The sequence below is a fragment of the Episyrphus balteatus genome, chromosome 4 (genome assembly GCF_945859705.1).
Source record: "Episyrphus balteatus chromosome 4, idEpiBalt1.1, whole genome shotgun sequence".
Taxonomy (NCBI): domain Eukaryota; kingdom Metazoa; phylum Arthropoda; class Insecta; order Diptera; family Syrphidae; genus Episyrphus; species Episyrphus balteatus.
In genome coordinates, this window is record NC_079137.1 from 12,571,766 (window position 1) to 12,589,281 (window position 17,516).

At 30.2% G+C, this 17,516-nt stretch overlaps 1 protein-coding gene and 1 non-coding gene across 4 annotated transcripts; one reads left to right on the top strand and one right to left on the bottom strand.

The window, feature by feature from the left end:
• Nucleotides 1-649: 649 nt before the first annotated feature.
• LOC129918145 (arylalkylamine N-acetyltransferase 1-like) lies at nucleotides 650-11,396 on the top strand. Of its 3 annotated transcripts, none has more exons than XM_055998515.1 (4): nucleotides 650-875; nucleotides 10,255-10,466; nucleotides 10,536-10,805; nucleotides 10,867-11,396. In XM_055998515.1, exons 2-4 carry the CDS (start codon nucleotides 10,269-10,271, stop codon nucleotides 11,038-11,040), a joined length of 642 nt encoding a protein of 213 aa, XP_055854490.1. In that variant the 5' UTR covers nucleotides 650-875; nucleotides 10,255-10,268; the 3' UTR covers nucleotides 11,041-11,396. The 3 variants fall into 3 exon arrangements, with proteins under 3 accessions (XP_055854490.1, XP_055854491.1, XP_055854492.1); XM_055998516.1 differs by having other exon boundaries at nucleotides 650-870; XM_055998517.1 differs by lacking the exon at nucleotides 650-875 and adding an exon at nucleotides 10,044-10,156.
• A 3,045-nt stretch (nucleotides 11,397-14,441) lies between these two features.
• Trnai-aau (transfer RNA isoleucine (anticodon AAU)) lies at nucleotides 14,442-14,515 on the bottom strand. Its single transcript has one exon. It is a non-coding gene; the product is annotated as a tRNA-Ile (tRNA).
• Between the last annotated feature and the right edge of the window lie 3,001 nt (nucleotides 14,516-17,516).

A 17,516-nucleotide genomic window follows, 5' to 3' on the forward strand; every position in this document is an offset into this window, starting at 1 on the left:
ATTTAAAAAATCGAGGTAAATCCCAATTTTCTTTTTCTGTGAGCAAAAATTAAATTCTCCTTAATTTATTTTTTCAACACCAATGAGGAGGGACAACACCCTTTTTACTTTCCTTCATGAATACTGCCCTTCTTGCCAACATTTGTCAACTAAACCTCGGCAATGTATATTGTACAAGTCTACAAGGTATGATGATACTTCATCATACATTTAAGATTCACTAAAGGGACCATTCGATTTAGCTTGAGGCGCTAGCAGGATGGTATGAGATGATGGTACACGTCTATTGATGTTGGATGGTAGAAAAAACTGATGTCAAATAGAATTTGTGGATACAGAAAGGGTGCTATGATGATAAGCGAATTCTACTTAAAGGAGGAGCTGAAAGCTTTCAAAGCTACTTCAACACCAAACATAAAAGCAAAAAAGAAAAAAAACAAAAACAAACTTTATGCAACAGTTTGATATTGAAACTCAGATATAAAAGGGGGTGTGTTCCCGACCTATGATTTAATAGATAAAAAGCTCTTATTTATTCTCTCCCTCGTCGGATAGTAAAATATCTGAGAATCTTTTTTCATATGATTTCTATCGTATACTATTACAGATACACTATTTAATTTTGTCTCAGTTAAAATTGAATCTTCGCGTAGAGCAGAACGTTTAAAAAATATTATTTTATCGTGGAAATATAAAAAGGATATTAGAAAAAGGATTTTTCTTTCATAAAAAAAAAAAATTAGATGAAATTGAATCAATTATAAATTTATCAAAGGGATTTTTAAAGAGAGTGAAAAGTTGTTAAATTGATTCAAAAAGTCAAAGGAAGTGACATTTAAAGGATACTTACGGTTTACGTTCATCATTTGAGTTAAGTACGTTCTGAAATATTTCTATCATTTTTTTGAAATTAGAAAGACAAATTAAATAAAATCTTTAAGAAGGAACTTTTACAGTGCTCATTATTGTGGAAAATAGAAGTTGTTTTGGGGATGGTGATATAATGTAATTGGGGCAACATAATCTTTTTGGACCTTTATAGTACCGACACCAAAACAAAACTTTTTGTTGAAAAGAAGTGAAGCATTATTAATACAGTGTTAAATTAAGAATTCACAGAACATCGAAATAAATAATTCATGCATGGATTTTTATTAAGGAACTTCAAAATTATTCTTAGAATATAGTTTATGACCGTGATTAAGGGGCATCTTAAAGGTAGTGGTGTCCATTTAAGTTTCCATTTTCAATGGAATAATTGAACTTTCCTGTTTCCTGCGACTTTAAAAAGGATTGAATGGGTCATTTCAAAAACCACTTGAGTCAACAATTTGAATTTTTCAGGAACCAATAAAAAATTGTTTCATGCGCTCAAGCAAACGAATTTCGAAGGACTTTATTAAGCTTAATTTAGTATTTGAGTTGTAAGAAACTGATGTGTAAAATAACCGTCATATTTTATGAGAAATAATAACGAAAAAACCCGAAAAACTGGACTTAAGTTGTTTCAGCAAGGAATAGCATGTGTGGTATCTAATTTAACCAATATAATCTCTTTTACGAATTTTGTAATGGCTTGTTATTGAAAATTATTCTCAAAAAAATATTTATTTACATGTCACATGTAGCACAGATGTTTAGGTATGTATACATCATTGAATTTTGTAGAAATAAATTTAGTGAAGTGAAGTTATAAAATAAATATAAAATTTTTACAAGCTAAATGGGAGAAGAATTAAGGCATCCCATTTGGACAATTTTTTTATTTATCGAATATCGTACTTCTACTCTACTTAGCGTAGGATATTTACAGCTGGCATAGGAAAAATTGTCTAGGGATGTGCTTTGCAAAAAGTAATGAAATCACACCAAAATGAAAAACTCAAGTTCTTATACAAATGGATTGCATTAACTTTGCCATGGCAAATTCCATTGAAAAAAAGTTTTTTGCTCTACAAAAAGGTTTAATCTTTAAGGAAAGGTAATAGGATTACGTTAAATTGGAGACCAATTTAGGTAGCGGAAAATAAAAAAAAAATGACGAAGATGTCCAACATAAGTTTTCAGTCTATACATATTTCTTATATAGAAGCATTTAAAATATACACTTAAGTTATAAGCTCTTTTAACCCCTTACCGCACAGTGGCTCATATATGAGCCAAACCATAAAAAGCCTTAATACTTTAAAGTTAAAAAAAAAAATCTAGTTTTGTTTAAACTTTTCGAATTAAGTAATATAAGGCCTCTAAATAACATTATAAAACGCCATCTGTAATGATTTGGGCGAGCATAGTTATCCGGTAAAGTGCCCGAACTGGTGATAGGCAGGACGGAGCATATTTGAAAAATTGAAAATTGAATAAAAAATATAAAACAATGAGTAAGAACTTTTAAAAAAATATGCCAATAAAGGATATAATGTAATTATTATTGCTAATATATATTTTGTTACATTTATCAAGTTTTAGACATTTGAAAGTGGCATTAAGTGATTGGATCATATATGAGCCACCGTGCAGAAATGTTCCCCTCCTGTTGGTCCATATATGAGCCATCGTGCAACAAGGGAACAAATTAATTTTTTTTTCTTATTATCTACACCCGATTTTTTCTACGTTTTCGTGCGGAATGTTATAAATTTAATTTAAAATAGATTAAAAGGCCTCTTAATCTATTTTATTGAGACTCATACAGTTCCAGCGCGTAGTTTTTACGTATAATTAATTTAATTTACATTTTTTTTTTGTTCGTTTTCTGCTCAATGTGCCAAATATGATCCAAACCGGAAAAACCAAAATTTTCCGACTTTTACTCAAAAAATTGAAAATTCCTGAAACACGTGTCTTTTTATTTAACAAAATCTACCATATATATTTTTTTCACGAAAAAAAAAAAATCATGCGGTAAGGGGTTAATAATTTAATATTATAATACGTTTAAACCAACTATATGCAAATTTCGCTTCTGGGTGCGTACAATACCTTAATCAGTTGCACTGATGGGGAGACGATCGGTCGAATTTAAAAAAAAATCGATGACTGTTATCTTAAAATAAAAGCTTCAAGGTTAAAGTATTTAAATTCAAATATTTTTAAATGTTTGAACCTATGAGTGTTGAAGTGGCCCACTTTTTTTTAAAGAATGACATGCATATACCTATATTTATTAACATTGTTTAACTTTAAACAACTGCTTAAATTTTGAAAATGCGTTCGAAAATCATGTTTGTTGTTGTCTTATAGCTGTCAAACTTGTGTCTATGTATAGATTGTGTTAAACGTGAAGATCGTGATATGTATTTTTATTAAATAAAGCATATTTCCCACAATTTGAACAAAGATAAACAGTGTCTGAGTAGACAAAAATCTAATAAATATTTTCAATAACCAGTACTCATACAAACTAAAATCCAAGATGGCGGCCAAAAGGTGAATTTCGCGAGTGCGAAAAATCAGGGTAATGATATTCAGCCAATGCTCTATCGAATGAGCAAAAAAAATTTTGGGGTGGTACAAACTGCTAGGTCGCCCATATATGAACATCATAAATGCACTAGACTATTATTTAAACTGAGGACACCCTATTTACAGTTTTCACTTAACCTTATTTCTACACAGTTAGAAGATAAAGTTTTATAGCCATTCGATTCCCTTGTACTATGGGACCATTCATATTATTAACTCTTCAATGATTTTGTGAATCTAACCTAATGAGTATCCTACCGTTCGTTACCCAAAACAGGTTTATAGCAAAATAGATTTATAGCAAATGAATATTTTTAAACATAAAAACAAAAACGGAGACAAAAACTGTTGTCAGAGAAGCTGAAACTAATCAAGCGTTGAAAAAGCATTTAAAATCCACTAGATGTTTCCGGAAAGATTGATTTTGTCGCTATTAAAGTCCATAATTATTTATAAAATATAATATCCTTATTTAAAAAAAATCTAATCAAGCACTTAAACCACAAAAAAAGTCTATTCATATAGGTACTATATACATTCTTTTGAAAAATGGTATAGGCATTCAACGAAATATCTCCATTCCCATACCATCACCATCACTTAATCTCTATACCACTACTCTTTACTTATACTCTGGCTCCACAGCAGCAAGAATCATTATTAACCTGCTTCCTCATCGTCTCCAAACTTCCTGACAAAATATTAAAGCAAAAAAAACCTTTTAAGTCCATTTTTCTGATTCCTTTTCTCTCCACACGTTGCTCAATTTCACTATCAATTCGAACAACAACAATTTCATCTTTAACCCGGTTGAAGAAATGGCAAATGGGGGCAAAAATCCAACCAACTTCCGAGGCTCTCCCATCAGCTTTGGTTCCGACAAAAAGTGAAAACAAAATTCCAAAGTTTAATGTAGAATTCTATACCATGACATTAGAATTAATATAAAAGCAAAGGGTGACGTCCTCTTTTCATCTCCATCTCCACGTCCACATTTTTAAAAGCTTTCACGCACACGGTGGCGTTATTTCAGCTGTGTTTTGCTGTCACCGTATAATTTTATACGCTTGGCGACGACGGAAGGCGGAATACGGCATACCCCAAAGCCATCAGCCAGCAATTATTTACAAACCATTGTGGTTATGATGACATTCGAGAGCTCTTCTAAATGAAGATGTCATTTCCACTCATCCGAGGTGTAAAGAGTATAAAGACCATGTTGGAGAGAGAGTAAATAAAAAAACAATACCTGATGTGGTTGGTGACCTTCCGGTTTTAGTTGAAAACTTTCATTTTTTGTTTGGTTCCAACTTGTGAGCGGTTATATATTAAAGCGAATATCTAACACACCCTGCCCCACTTACCCCTTCCATCGCTAGGATTAATTGATTCCATCGCCGATTGTGACAGATTCATAATTGGATATTTTATCGCTTGTTTTGGAATTGCATGCTATCGCGATGCAATGTGTGTAGTGTGTCCGTTATTTAGGGTGGAACGTGGAAGTGTTGTTTTTTTTTTTAACTTAACCGCTCGCGGTTGACATTAAGCGGCGTAAATTGCACCGCGCGAATACTTGTGGGAGAGTTGGAGAATCATCAGGAAAGCTGTGCCGCGGGGCTTGGAGATGCATAAAGATGAACGATGTCCACATGGTGAATGATGTTGTTTACATGTTGTAATTTAATTGTGGCAGAGAGGGCGTATATGAAATCGTAGTAAAATTTGTATAGTCTATGCGGCAAGAACAGAAGTTTGTTTTTTTTTTTGTTGGCATTTCAAATGTTTAATAGGTTTTTAATTTTAAATGCTTTAAAATGAATTTATTAGGCTAAAGAAGATTTAACTAGACAGCTTAAATGATAATAGAAATAATGCGTTGAAGACTTAAATTACTGCAAACAGATGTTTTTTTTTTTGGATTACCAATTGCATCAATAATGTATCATTTTAAAGTTAATTGTTTTGTATTTGATTTTTATAAGAAATAAAATTTATCATCAAAGTTCGGAGATCACATTTGTATTTGTAGATATTCTAATTAATTTGATTTTAATGGATAAATTAAAACATTTATTTTATTCGTACACTGTGGCGTATGAGTGTTTTTTTTACATGCATAGTTTTAAGATAACTGGGTTCAACAGAAATAAATTTAATCTTGAGATAACAAGAAAATATGTCAATAACAGCGTTTTTTCTATCCGGTGTACGTGAAAGTCTAAAATACTTGGCCATCAAAATATAGAAGGTTTACAATTTGACGGACGTAATTAATCAAATGAATACAATGATTCACGTCAATTGTATTGCAGAATACAAATAGGCCTATGTATGATATTGAGAACTGCGATTGTCGGAGAAAAAATCAAGCCCTTGTCTCAAAAAAGACCACCAAAGTTATCAAAAGAAAGGTCTCTTTAAGCCCTATTCATAACTGAAAACCAAAAGTTACTTGGACGTCTGGTTGCTGAGGAATATGCTTGCGAAATTAATACCTACTATAGGGCAAGTTTCTAGATAACAATCAGATCATTCAATTACGATAATGGAGAATGCCAAAAAAGTGGGTTCGATAATTTTATCGATCTGTCTGTCTGTCTGTACCTCGAGCTGCAGTCAAACTACTGGAGCTATTTTCTTCAAACTTGGTTGTAAACAGTTTTAGGCTATTGATTATGTCATTTAGAAAGGAACTAAGACGTTCACGGGTTTTTATTGCAGGAATCGTTCGATGGGTTACAAGAGAAGATAAAACCGCGGAGTGCTATTAAATGAGAGGGTGGAAACTGAAGATAGGGGTGTAAAAGCCCCCTTTTTGGTTTTTTCAATATATCTCGTAAACCGAGCAAAATTTTAATACACTCCTGCTCAAAATTAACGCACACTTTTTTCTTCTTTAGCTATACCCCTGCATCTTATTTAAAATGGCTTTAAAATTATTTGTTGTATTTTTTTGTGTTTGCTTATTGTTTAGCAAGTCAGAAAAATGCTAAACTGAAACAGTATTATCAACCAAAAAAAAGATGAACCAAATTTAGCAATTCAAGGTCTGAAAACTGATATTAAAATAATTTTTGTTTTTTAAGAAAAAAAATGTTAAAAAATGGAAGCGCGTGACAGTTCTTTCCAATAATTTTATTCAATACTTGGCATTGTCTCCTCTAGCGCATATGATAATTTGGAGTTGTCTATTCATTCCACAAATTAAATTTTGAAGGTTTTGTTGCAACTTTTTTTTTACTGCAGTTTTCTGTTGATCAAGAATGCTTAGAGGTGGATTTCGGCCGCAAATGCATTTTTTTCAACATCTCCTAGACATGTTCTATCGAATTGAAATCCGAATATCTGTGTGGTCATTTCAAAGCTGGCATATTTTAACCTTGAAGATATTCTCAAACCACTCTAGCATGCATTATCGTGCATCAGACTGAACTGTGGACCAAATCTAGGGGTGATTGGAACCGGATGCTGTTCGAGGATATCAGTCAAGTATCTTTGGGTACTTAAAGTAGGTCTAGGAGACCTCACTAACTCCGTAGGTGTTGTAAAGCAGAGTTTACTCCAATAAAATTTATGACTCATCTCTAAAAGGTTCGCGGGTTGACAGATAGACTTCAGCATACCGCTCCAAATCTTCCCCACAAACATTTTATTCCATACATTCAATTTAAGCTAACTCCTGTCTTATTTGAGAAAATAACCACGATACTGTGAGATAAAGTAATAGTAGGACTTTTTTGTAAAATAAATATGACGTGCGTTAAATTTGAGCAGGAGTGTATATTGCTCTCAAAACTTTTTGTAGAGAATTGAATTTCCTATTAGAATAATGTTTTTTAAAAATTGAAAAAAAATTTCCATACCAAAATATTCGAAACAATCATAAAAAAAAATATCAAAAAATTGATTTTTTGAGTTTTTTTTTGCTTTTTTAGTTGTACATTTTTTTTTGGGTTGAGATAGACATAAATATTGCTACAAAGAAAAACAGAAGATTAAATTTCCTTCAAATTGCTGTACTCACAAAATTTTTTCGTTGAAAATTAACCGAAGTATAGCCATTTTAATCTATCTTTTTTTGCATTTTTAGTTTTACTCAAGTAAAAGAGAAACATTTGAGGGGAAAGTACGATAACTTAAGCACCAAGAACTGATAATGAGATTTTGTAGACGGGTTAAATACAATCATTGTTTACTATGGGAGGGGGGGTCTATGTCCCCCCGTTTTGGCGGGAGGGGCAATTTTCTAAAAAATATACTTAAAATAAAAAAAAATATTAAAAAACAACGGCAACACTGAGGGGAAAGTACGATAACTTAAGCACCAAGAACTGATAATGAGATTTTGTAGAGGGGTTAAATACAATCATTGTTTACTATGGCAGGGGGGGTCTATATCCCCCCGTTTTGGCGGGAGGGGCAATTTTCTAAAAAAAAATACTTAAAATAAAAAAAAATTATTAAAAAACAACGGCAACACTTACAGTTTTGATTGATACTTTTTTCAAAAGCTAGAATTATAAACTTAATATTAATTTTAAAATGAAGTTATTTTAATCAATTGTTTTTGAAATAAACCAGTGATTCCGATAAAGAAAGTATTTTGTCTATTTTTGAATTTTCTCAAAAAGTAGAAGGCATAGGAACATTATGATTTTCATGATTTGATAAGAAATCAATTAAGGCAGTTTACTTTGTCGATCAATTTCGTATTGAATTCCACAATCTTTGTGAAAATTGTACTCAATGTGCTTTTTAAACTTTTTTTTCACAAGTTTTGACTTTGAAATCAAGTATTTCAAAAACAATTGATTAAAATAACTTCATTTTAAAACTAATATTAAGTTTATAATTCTAGCTTTTGAAAAAAGTATCAATCAAAACTGTAAGTGTTGCCGTTGTTTTTTAATATTTTTTTTTTATTTTAAGTATTTTTTTTTAGAAAATTGTCCTCTCGCCAAAACGGGGGGATATAGACCCCCCCTCCCATAGTAAACAATGATTGTATTTAACCCCTCTACAAAATCTCATTATCAGTTCTTGGTGCTTAAGTTATCGTACTTTCCCCTCAAATGTTTCTGTTTTACTTGAGTAAAACTAAAAATGCGAAAAAAAAGATATATTAAAATGGCCATACTTCGGTTGATTTTCAATGAAAAAATTTAGTGAGTACAGCATTTTGAAGGAAATTTAATCTTCTTTTTTTCTTTGGAGCAATGTTTATGTCTATCTCAACCCAAAAAAAATGTAAAAGTAAAAAAGCAAAAAAACTCAAAAAATCGATTTTTTTGATATTTTTTTTATGATTGTTTCGACTATTTTGGTATGGAAATTTTTTTTTCAATTTTTAAAAAACATTATTCTAATAGGAAATTCAATTTTCTACAAAAAGTTTTGAGAGCAATATATTAAAATTTTGCTCGGTTTATGAGATATATTGGAAAAACCAAAAAGGGGGCTTTTACACCCCTATCTTCAGTTTCCACCCTCTCATTTAATAGCACTCCGCGGTTTTATGTTCTTTTATAACCCATTGAACAATTCCTGCAATAAAAACCCGTGAACGTCTTAGTTCCTTATTACCCTGTTTTTTTCGACATAATCAATAGCGTATTTTGGGTGATTTCCTAGATGACAAATTAAAATTTTTTAGGACCAAAACTAAAGGTACGTCTGTACCTGTCATATAACGAAAAAAGAAAAGCTAATTATATTCAAATATTTTTCACCGTTCATAGAATTTCTGATAAACGACAAAGCAGATTTCAACCAAGATTTGTATATAAATGTTTAATAAACGTTTTGATGTTTTAAAAATATTTGAACATTTTTTTGTTTTGAAAAATCAATTTTTTTTAAACAGGGGTCGAATTACGGCACACGATTACGATCATACGTTAACGTTTTGATTATTTCTGTCTCTATTTAATTATTAGAAAACGATATGGACACATAGCAACCATTCGTTAACGAACGTATGCCGTAATTCGACCCCAGGTTAATGAATTTTATCGAAATTTTGTTTTTATGTGTTCAAAAATATTTACTAAAAAATGGAATACCAACTTTTTTTTGAAAAATGTTAGAAAAATTTTATATATAAAAAATTATTTTATTAAAAAAGGGCCTTCGGATTTTCGAAATTTTATTTCTAAAAATTCTCTTATACGAGAAATCAAATAGCATACTTCGTTTGTGTAAAAAATCATTTAAAACAATGTTTAATTACTTATAAAAAACTAATTTTTTGCAAAAAAAAAAAGCTTTAGAGTTACTTTTACCAGTAAGTACGTGCGACCCAGTCGTGTATTTTATTTGTTCTTAAAATCGGAGACAGAAATAATGGATTTCCCATAAAATAATAATACCTAACGGAAAGGATAATAAACTTAATAACAACTAAAAATATCGGGACGAACTATCAACTTTATTATATAAAATATATCTAACTAGTTTTGAAACGTCTCCACGGAGCGCGTTTATAAAAATAATAGTTAATTCTAAAAAAAAAAAACATTAACACATGAAGCCAACTGATGATAATGAGCTTTTAATTTAATATTTTTGATTCTAACAATCACTTCTAGAGTCAAGTACCATATATTGTACCTACTTCCGTACACATATTTTCTATATCTATGAATTGTATTTGTAAAAAGATACATAATGTACATTTGCGTTAATGAAAGTAATTGACGTAATCGAAATAATTATTAATTTTGTTAACATCAAACATTCGAATAGAAATTAATTTATTATATCTCAATCTCAAATTTGCATTTTTAGTTTAAAAATTCATCATGGAATACACATGTATCCCCGAGGAACGTTTTGGTGAAGTAATTAAGCATTTACGAGATAACTTCTTTGCTGATGAGCCCCTAAATAAAGCTGCTGGATTATGTCAAAAGGGTGAAGGCCATCAAGAATTGGAAGAACTTAGTTATGCAACATTGAAAGATGGTTTTAGTTTGATGGCAGTTTCTCAAGATGATGAGGTTAGTTGTTTATTTTTTCTCGAAAAATTTACGATTGGCTTTAATTTAAACATTTATAAAATTATGTAGATTGCTGGAGTTGTTCTAAATGGTGTCCTACAACCTGGCGAAATGGAAATTGCTCAGAAGAAAATCAACATGAGTGACGATGAGAATTTTAGGAAAATTTTCAATTTAATTTACAGTCAAAACTTAAAGTTTGATTTATTCGAAAAGTTCCAAGTCGATAGGCTATTTGATTTGAGAATTTTATCAGTTGATTCAAAATTCCGTGGGCAAGGTATTGCAAAAGAGTTGGTCAAACGAAGTATTGCCCAAGCTGAATATTGTGGGTTCAAAGTAAGAACTTTATATTGAAAACTTATAAAAAAAAATTATATTAAATTTTTTCGATTAAAAGGTCCTCAAAGCAGATGCAACTGGAATTTTCTCTCAGAAAATAATCAAATCTTGTGGTTTTGAAACACTGCATGAAGTTAACTACGCCAAATACACAGATGAATATGGAAAGCCTATTCTGCCAGTGGAATCGCCGCACATAAAATTGGAAATTCTTTATAAAAAATTAGAATGAAATAAGTTTAATTAAAATTTTTATTTGCCAAAAATTACAATGCGATTGCAATATTTTGCTGACCAAGCTATGCTTAGCTTTAAAATGTTTTGTATCTGAAGAGTTTTTTTTTTTTAATGGATGTGATGTAATGATGTGTTTTTGAGGTAATGTCCTTTTTTTTATGAAACTTGTTTAAAAACAAGGAATCAAAAAGACATTTTTTTAATAAAAAAGAAAAGAAAAAAACTGTAATATGTATGACAAATAATAAATACATAATAGATGTAAGTGTTGTTACTTGTTTTGATTGTTTTGTGGCTTTGATATGCTTTTAGTGTTACATTGTTGATGTTATTCGTACAAAAAGAGGTTAAGTGATGTTAAAAATAAACAAAATAAAAGAAAAAAGACCCAATAAAGAATTGAAGAAAAGAGTTAATTGTTTGTTTTATTCCTTTCACAATTAAATTTAATTGGTTTAGAAACGAGATATGTACATTAGGGTGGTCCTTAGGAAAAAAAAAATTGAGGACGCCCCACTGTGGGCTAGAACGCTATTTTAGCAGGAATTAATTGAAAAGTTAACTTCTTCCAATATTGCTAATTTTAGTCTTATTTGATAGATAAATGGACAACCTATAACTTTTCATTCAAAATTGAGGTCAAAACATTTATTGGCTACATAAAAATCACAATCGAAAAGCAGGTTTTCGAAAAAAATCAAAAAAGGCTACTTTTTCATGTATCCAGATATTCGTTTACTGAGTTTGTTTTATGGGTCGATTGTCAAAATTTTGCTTGTTTATCAATGAAATAATATATCCAAATATAGTACATATTTGCTTATAAATTAATATTATATTGATCTTTGGTGTATAAATTTTAAAGTAAATTACCGATTTCATACATATAAAACGAATGCTCCTAAGCTTTAAAAAAAAGGCACGAGTAGGCACACTCTAGAAATAAATTTGGAAAGTAGCTAGCCTATATGGCTTTATGTTTTATATAAAACTATGTCCTACAAGAGCAAACTTATTTCGCTGTAACTCTGAAAGTATGATGAGCAAAATATTCAAAAACCCAGTTAAAAACGAGTTAAATGTTTTCAAATAACGGTTTTTTATTTGCATTAACATTTTACCTTCCATATTTAGTAAAAACAACTTTTGTTCGCGTTCAATGACATTATTTTCAAATTTGATGCGTTCAACTTCAAAGAACTATTTTTTTTTGTTTTTTATGCCAATAATATCTGTTGTACATTGGAAAACCTTATTTAACATAATATTTCGTTTATTTTTCTTGTTGTTCTTATCTTTAGTGTCTGTTGTACCATAAAATTATCATTATTACATCATTCGACATCATCTTAATGCCTTTAACTGCAATTTTAGACCATTGCGGGAATTTCTATAATTAATTCCAGCTAAAATAGCGTTCTGGCCCACGCACAGTGTGTCGAGCCCATACAAAAGTTTATCATAAATACTTGCAGCTAAGTTTTTGGAGTTTTAATAACTTTTTTTGTGTTTTTATGGCAGGAATAGAAAAAAAAATTACAAATTAACAAATTAAACAACCTATTACTTTTTTTTTTTAGTATAATTTATGAAATTAACATTTATTGAAGAAGCCAATTGTGAGCAAAATTAATTTTTTTTTTATATATAAACAAAAATATACTTTTCGTAAGGTTTTTGGTGTGCTGAACTCGAATCCGAAGTCAGAAAAATTCTATCATATCACGTTTTTGAAATATTCCCGTTAGAAAATCTGAAATGTCGTTTTTCAACAGTTTTTGAGGTTATGTTCTTGAACGTGGTGATTTATTTTAAATAAATTTGTGACAGTTTCTAAAAGAACTAAATGTTTTCTTTTAAAGCCCGTTTAAATCTTTTCAATATCTTTTTTCTACTTTGAGAAATCTTAAGTTGAAGTCAACTTGTTTTGTTTATCTTCTCTATACAAAAAAATCGTATGTTTATTTGCGTTTCATAGAAAATCTCGAATAATTTTTTGTCAATCGCTTTCAAATTTTGAAATAACGTTTTATTTGCATTTTCGTAAATTCTTATATCGGCGAGGTTGGTAAATACGCTATAATACACAGTAGAGCGTGGCCGGGTCAAGTAATTACATTAAAAATTTAGTATGCAGAAAAATATAATTTTTTTCTTGTTGAAAACAATATTTAAAATATTTTTAATTACATAAACAGCTTTTTGTTACTTGTGTATGGCTAAAAATTATTAAAAACATCGATTTTTTCATTTTTATGATCCCCTTGAAGATGTTTCTCAAAAAATTAATTATTTTGAGTACTTGACTCGTAGCACATAAATGTGAATATCTCTGGTAATCGCAAACAGAAGCAGACCAAACTTTGCCAATATTAAGTATAGGCCTAAGGCAAAATAATATAAAAAAATTATCGATATGATTTAATAAGTATTTTTTTAAATTAAGTTTAAAAATTAAATTTTTTTTTTTTGGCCATTTATCAAAGAAATTTTAATAACTCATATATAATTTTATAAATTTATTTTTTTTTGTTATACGTTTTACAACAACACTCAAATAAACAAAATAACATTAACAAAATTTTTCAAACAATTACCAAACGTGAAATATACACTCTCAAAGATTCTCATAAATTCCTCAAAATATTTTCGATTTCCGAGGTACTCATGTTTCGGAGCTTATTTTGAATATATAACCTGGGTTATTTTCTAAGATAAATATGTTTTCATATGAGTTGACACTTCTAAATTATATTTTGATAGCAAAAATATTAATTTTTAACAAAAAAAAAATTGATTTATCATAAGGGGACGACACACTGTGCCACGGTGCGCCCCCTAGATTGGTTCCAAATCAGGAAAAAAAAATGCCCTAATTTTTCAAATTTCTATTCATAACCATTCCTGACCCTATTTTATTAAGAAGTTTATACGTACATATGAATGATGAAACATCCGCCATTTACCCAACACTGGACACAGAATATCGCCCCTGCTCTAGTAACTTCTTATCAAAATAGGACCAGAAAGGGTTAGAGATAAAAAATATGAAAAACGTAGTGGGCGTCGCACTCAATTTTCGCAAAAGAGTAAAATAAGGACCACCCTAATGTACATGTGTTCAGAGAGAACCATTCTCTAAGTATTCATTAGAAAAAAAAAAACACTTTGTTTTTAGATTTCCACATTACTTTTTCCTTATTTCCGATATTTTTCTTTTTTATATTCCATTAGCACTAAATTTCTCCATCGACCAATATGCCAATATAATACGGATAACGAATATTTTTTCTGGAAATTCTTGATGCCGCAACTTGCATAATTTGTACCTACTAAAAAAAAACAAAAATCGTATTAATTCAAAGTTTAATGAAAATTAAAAAAAAAGATAATTCATGGCCCATGGGGGGATCGAACCCACGACCTTCGCGTTATTAGCACGACGCTCTAACCAACTGAGCTAATGGGCCAGATGAAATACTGTTGTCAAAAGAATAATTTGAATATTTTTCCACCTCAAGCAAAATGAATTATTATTTGTTAGATTTGCCTATTCAACGAAAATTTGTTCAAAAAAAAAAATGTCACGCATACGTCACAGTGTCCAGTGATTAAACTTGTGTACCGAGACGGAGTCGCTATTACTGAATCAAGGGACACGATTTTATTTCGAATTTTATATCTAAACAATATCAAAATTGTCTGCTATTACGTGAATCTTGACTCTAGTCGAAATTAATAAGTGCGACAGAGAAAAAATGAAAATTTAATTGGCCTGTGAGTCGCAGGCACAATTTTAATGACTCATTTTTGACGTGCCTTTTTTTATTTTTACTATTTAATGCAATATCAAATCATCACATTAATGAGAATCGAAAACTTCTGGTATTTCCTATTGTTTGTTCTGTTTGGAAATTTCATTATTCCAATCTCAATATTTACTGTGGGCTCTTAGACTATTCAAATTCTTAAGCTGTCAGACATTTTGGTTGATCCCTGCACTCCCAAAATTTGCTGTACTGTGGGCTCTCGCTCTAGAAAATTAGTCAAATTCTTACTCAAATATGCAAATTTTTGTTCTACAAAAAAAAAAAAAGTTTCCGCAAGTACCGAGGATTTAAAGAATTTAGGGTTCTATGCAACTTTTTTCTATGTCTAACAGTCAGGGAGTGGAGATACATACGAGGAAAACTATCTAGTATTTTGTGGGTTGAATTTTTCTTTACTTGGCACTTTGGATTAATGTAAAGATTTTGCAACCTATTTGTAGGTAGTTATTTATTATAGCTAAAATAAAATTTAAATTCGTCCTTCAAAGGACGAAAAAAAAATCCAATGATAAAACAAAAAAATATCTTTTAAAATAGAGCTTCGCAATAACAAAATTCATTTTCGATGATCGACTATTAAAAAAAGTCATCTATAGATACGGTGATCATCCGTCTCGGTTTACCCGGGACTGTCCCGTATTTCTGCAGCTTGTCCCGGGTTTTTATTTAAGAAACCCGGGACGTATAAGTGTCCTGTATTTTGTAATTTGTCCCGTGATTGTCCCGTATTTGGACATTCTCTGATTTTTGTATTCAATATTTTAAATACTTTGTACGGAAAACAAGAAAACAGTGGCTGGAAATTAAAATTTTTCTAATTTTTCAGATAAAGCATTAAGTCTAGTACGCTGCTGAAGCAAAACGAAAATGTTTCTAAGTCTCCAAAGTCAAAAAACTTTTGTTGCAAGAAAAATTGCCTGGGCAATCAAATGGGAGGGACAAACGATTGAAAAATCTCCATATATTCTAGAACAGGTAAGAATTTCGTTACCTAAGCTGCGTATTGTGCAACGAAAAGCAAAATTGTGTGCTGGTTTTGTATGAAAATTTTTGGTTTCACCTTTAGACTAAGCATAGTTTTTTTTTAAATGTTCGTCAATTATTTAGTTCCAGCTTCTGTTTGTCAGGTTCCTACACCAGGTAAAATGTTTTCGAATAAAGAACAACATATGAAAGAACCCAGATAAGTTTCAAAACTTTTAAGGAAATGTTAAAAGTTGTGTTAAAGATCATACAATTTCAAAATCATTTAAAATAAAATTAAAATGTTAAAAATCAGCTCTCCCGATTTTGATTAAAAAAATATATTTTTAGAAGTTATTAACAGACATTATTAAAATAACATTTTTTTTTATTTCTGATTTCATAAACTACTTAAATGATTGCAACAAAAACGCTCCCATAAAATCGTTTAGGAAATCTTGATATCAAAATAAGGAAAAATTATGAAAAATCATTTAAAAAAATTTAAGGGGAAAATCTGAAGGGGAATACGGTATATAACCATGTTTGATAGGATTCATAAACCTGCACATCAAAGGTCAAGCCATCTCGTAATTTCCACAAACCAAATATTCCTCTAGATCTAGATTGTTGCTGATGGAGAAGCTAGAGTTGACTGATGCTTCCTCGGTGTATAGAAGTTTTGTATACCTATAGTAAAAATCATTTAGGCACAATTTATTCACACTCCATTAAGTTTAAAGTCGCCATTAAAAAAGGGATATTTTAAATTTTGTATGCGATTTGACAGTTTTTTAATTTTTAATGAAGACTTTAAATATAATGGAGTGTGAATAAATTGGTCCTTAAACAGATAAGTCGTTAGGGAAAAAAATCAGTAATTATAAAAACTGTTTTATGGACTCGATTTTTTTTTATCAAAATGGTGGTAGCTGTTTTGGAGAAAATTAAATTTTAACCAAGCATAAACCAAATTGGCACACACAATTAAGCTGTAGGTACTATTACAGATACAACCACGGAATTGCGAGATACACGCATTCTTATAACGTATCCGTCGCAGCGTCTCAATGCATACAAATCGGACCTATCGAAAGCACACATCGAATCATAATTCGTATGAAATTGAAGAATTTTACGCTGCGACGGATAAAATTTGATTTTTTTACGAATGCATAACTTGTACCATCGCCAGGTTAATTTAAAACTTTTTCCTATGAATGTCGGAAGTAAAAAAGTAGCTTGATAACAAACATTTAGAGCTAAGTTTTGTCTTCAAAAATAATTTTGATCATTTGTTTCCTAAATTTAACCATTGCCAAATAATCGAGAAGCAAATTCATCTCTTTTTTCAAGATGGTGCTCGAAGAAAAGCAGTTTTTTTTTTCTTGATTTATGAGGTAAGTAAAAAGGCAATGCAACAGCCAGTTTAATATCAAACTCGTTTTTATGAGATCGTCTTTCGTCAGCGACAATCCATTAGTGCAGATACTTACTTCCCGTTTGTCCATTGGTTTTCTTCATTTTTTTTTAAATTAACAAGAAATTTTATAACTTGTTATATACTTGAAGTCAAATTCATATTTAAATTTTAAATTTATTTATTTTATTTCATTAAATAATAAATCAGTATAGCTCTAAAAAAAAAAAAAAAACTAAACAAAAAAAATTTTGAAAT